This window comes from Acanthisitta chloris, unplaced genomic scaffold, assembly GCF_000695815.1.
Source record: "Acanthisitta chloris isolate BGI_N310 unplaced genomic scaffold, ASM69581v1 scaffold22775, whole genome shotgun sequence".
NCBI lineage: Eukaryota > Metazoa > Chordata > Aves > Passeriformes > Acanthisittidae > Acanthisitta > Acanthisitta chloris.
Window position 1 is genome coordinate 38,605 of NW_008672459.1, and position 2,704 is coordinate 41,308.

At 41.9% G+C, this 2,704-nt stretch overlaps 1 protein-coding gene across 1 annotated transcript in view; it reads right to left on the bottom strand.

Annotated features, from left to right (window-relative positions):
* Positions 1 to 1,872, bottom strand: part of XK (X-linked Kx blood group) — a 7,214-nt gene extending 5,342 nt beyond the window's left edge. Inside the window, 3 exon segments of the mRNA XM_009074540.1 lie at positions 1 to 2; positions 5 to 138; positions 1,763 to 1,872. The exon segment at positions 1 to 2 is cut by the window's left edge and continues 112 nt beyond it. Coding sequence (XP_009072788.1) covers positions 1 to 2; positions 5 to 138; positions 1,763 to 1,872 — 246 coding nt within the window.
* Between the last annotated feature and the right edge of the window lie 832 nt (positions 1,873 to 2,704).

Below are 2,704 nucleotides of genomic sequence, written 5' to 3' on the forward strand. Positions count from 1 at the left end.
TTGCCTTCAGCCTGCCCCACTTCCTTCTCAACTTCTTCTGAGTACCCATCCTTGGGCATCTGCCTCTTCTTCGTGATGCTGACATAGGGCTCTTCAACTCTGCCGGCGTGGAAGTAAATGTAAAAGACTTCCACACACCTACAAGCAAACAAGTAAATAGAGTAACAGGAAAAAAAGAAAGGAAAGCATAGGTCTTCCCCCTCCTTAGTATTTTAAGCAATCACATACTAAGTCCTAAGCAGTTTGTTCATAGAGCAAAGCCTATATGTTTTCTCCCCCTGCTAAATTTGGACTATGACAGATTTCACTCTTTAAAACATGAACTACACGTGATTAGAAGGCAAGAACTTGGCAATGCCCTTTGGGCTGCTTGTAGGACTCAGACATGGGAGAAAGTTCAGTTGTTTCCTATGAGAGGCCCTTGCCCTCTGCTGTCCCATTAGTCCTTAAACTACTCATCCACTACAATGTTCATAGGCTGCCAAACCTAGGACCCAAGCTGGAAGTGTTTCTTCTAATTCTCGTATCTTTCCCTTCTTGTTATCCATAAACCTGTGACACACTAATGGTAATAAACCCACTTTTCACACCTTTGCCTTAAGTAAAACATCTCAAGAGAAGCTCAGGGCACACACCTCAAACTGTTGGACTCTAATCCTTGATTTACCAAGCAATGGTTCAAAACACCAATAACATGCCATAGCAGCAAGTAGGAGCAGTTTTAAGCCTCACAACTCTAGAAATCAACATCTTAAAAAAGACTCAAAAATAGGAACTTTAGTCCTTGTGTTTGCTTAGATTTACTGCACTGGTAAAGATATATTAAACACAGTCCTGCAAAAAGGTTTTTAAATAAGAAGATGCATTGTTTCCAGCTGCTGCAGCTCTTCACACTTTGAACACAATGGGAGTCAAACCCTATTGTTTATATAGGTCTAACTTACCACAGTCTAACTCCTAAGGAACAAACCGTTGCCAGCACATACACTGCAGCACTGATAGAAATTCAAATAAAAGCATAGTGAGTTTTATTTTAATAAACTATCCTTCATTTTCCCCCTAACTGGACCAGTAGCAAGTTTAAACTGCTCTAGATAGAGCACAGTTTTAGGATCCTGTAGTACTAATTTTGATTCAGCTAGGATTATCACTAGAGTGATTTGAAGTCCCTGGTGCTCTGGAGGCTCCATTCACAGAGGTGACTTTCTCTTTTCCCCTCGTTAATCTTTTCACTCTCTGCCAGTCTTGCTCCATGTGAAAGAATCCCCACAGCCAAAAATAAAGTGTGAAAAATTAATAAAGCATTACAGCTTATGAAGCCAACATAGATTCTGAAACCAACAACTTGATTTTATTCCAAAAGAAAGATCCCAGAACAATTTTGTCTCACTTAGTATTCACAGCCATGTATTCACCCTGAGCTGAGAGCAAGTATGAAGCTATTATGAAAAATGAGATCTCAGCATCAGCCTCTGAACTCTTGCCATGTGTGATTAGAAGCAGATATAGTCTAGGGACCCATCTAAAAAATATGCAGTGATCCCATAAAAGAGATGATAAGACTCATAAGACTACTGACCATAGTAACCACTATAATCAATAAAACGTTGGCTTTTAGAGCAAGCATTCGATTTGTATTTATTAGCTACGTATTAAGTAGCAGCATACGGTTTGTGATGGGAAATTTTATGCCTGTAGAGAAAAGCAAACACAGTGTGTGATGATCTGATGAACAAACCTTAGAGCCAAAGGGGACTTTTACCAGTACAACAGAGTAATGAAAGTGGTATGTGCAAGCACTCGGATTACACTGGTAATGATGTCTTCTCCTAGGTCCTGCCCATTCCGTGCAAGAGTGTTTCTGGAGGTCATGTCTCCTGGGGCAAATAACAAATGCACTCAGGACTCCAGCTGGTGCCAGTGCCTGAGCAACTGCTTCAAACAGGAGCAGACTGGCAGCTGACACACTGGAAATAAAGAGCAGCAATCTAAAAAAGGAATAGAGTGTGAGAGGGACACATGCATTTGAGGGACCATCCGGGTGAGGAGGGTCCAGAACTGTGAGGAAGAATCAAGTCAGATCAGGTACCAATGCCAGTTTACAATTCTGATGATGAGGCACATGCTGAAGGGTTGGGCATCTTGTCTTTAAATGAACTGGCTTGTTCTTTTATATAACTAAGAGACAAGGCAAGAAGGCAATTGCTTCATGACAGCTGTCCTCCACAGTCCCAGACTGCTATAGCATCATGATTTCCACAGAACTGGAATTCCACAGCTGCTCATTGCTGCTCTGCTCCAGAGGAAGAGGAGTGAGAGGTCCCAACCTCTGCAGAATCCACCTCCTGCAATGCAGTGACATTTAATGTCCCTTCAACAGACCCTCACATGGTGTCAAGAGCAGAAGGCCATTTTCACTGCATGGAAAGCAATGACAATTGCAGTACAGGCTCTGAAGGAAATAAAATTGCTCAGAAGAAAAATGTCAGATGTACTTTCTACAGTGAAAATTAAGAGGTAAGAAAAGGATGGTGCTGTTTTCTCCTCTGCTGCCAGATCTTGGCAGAGGGAGAGCCACACTTTTTCAAGGATCCTGATGGTGCCTACAAAGAGTGATTCAGCAGCAACACGTTTGTCTTCTACACAGTAAGTAGGAGGAATAATCCCATCCTTATATGCTTGCCGAGACTGAGCATCTCTTTCC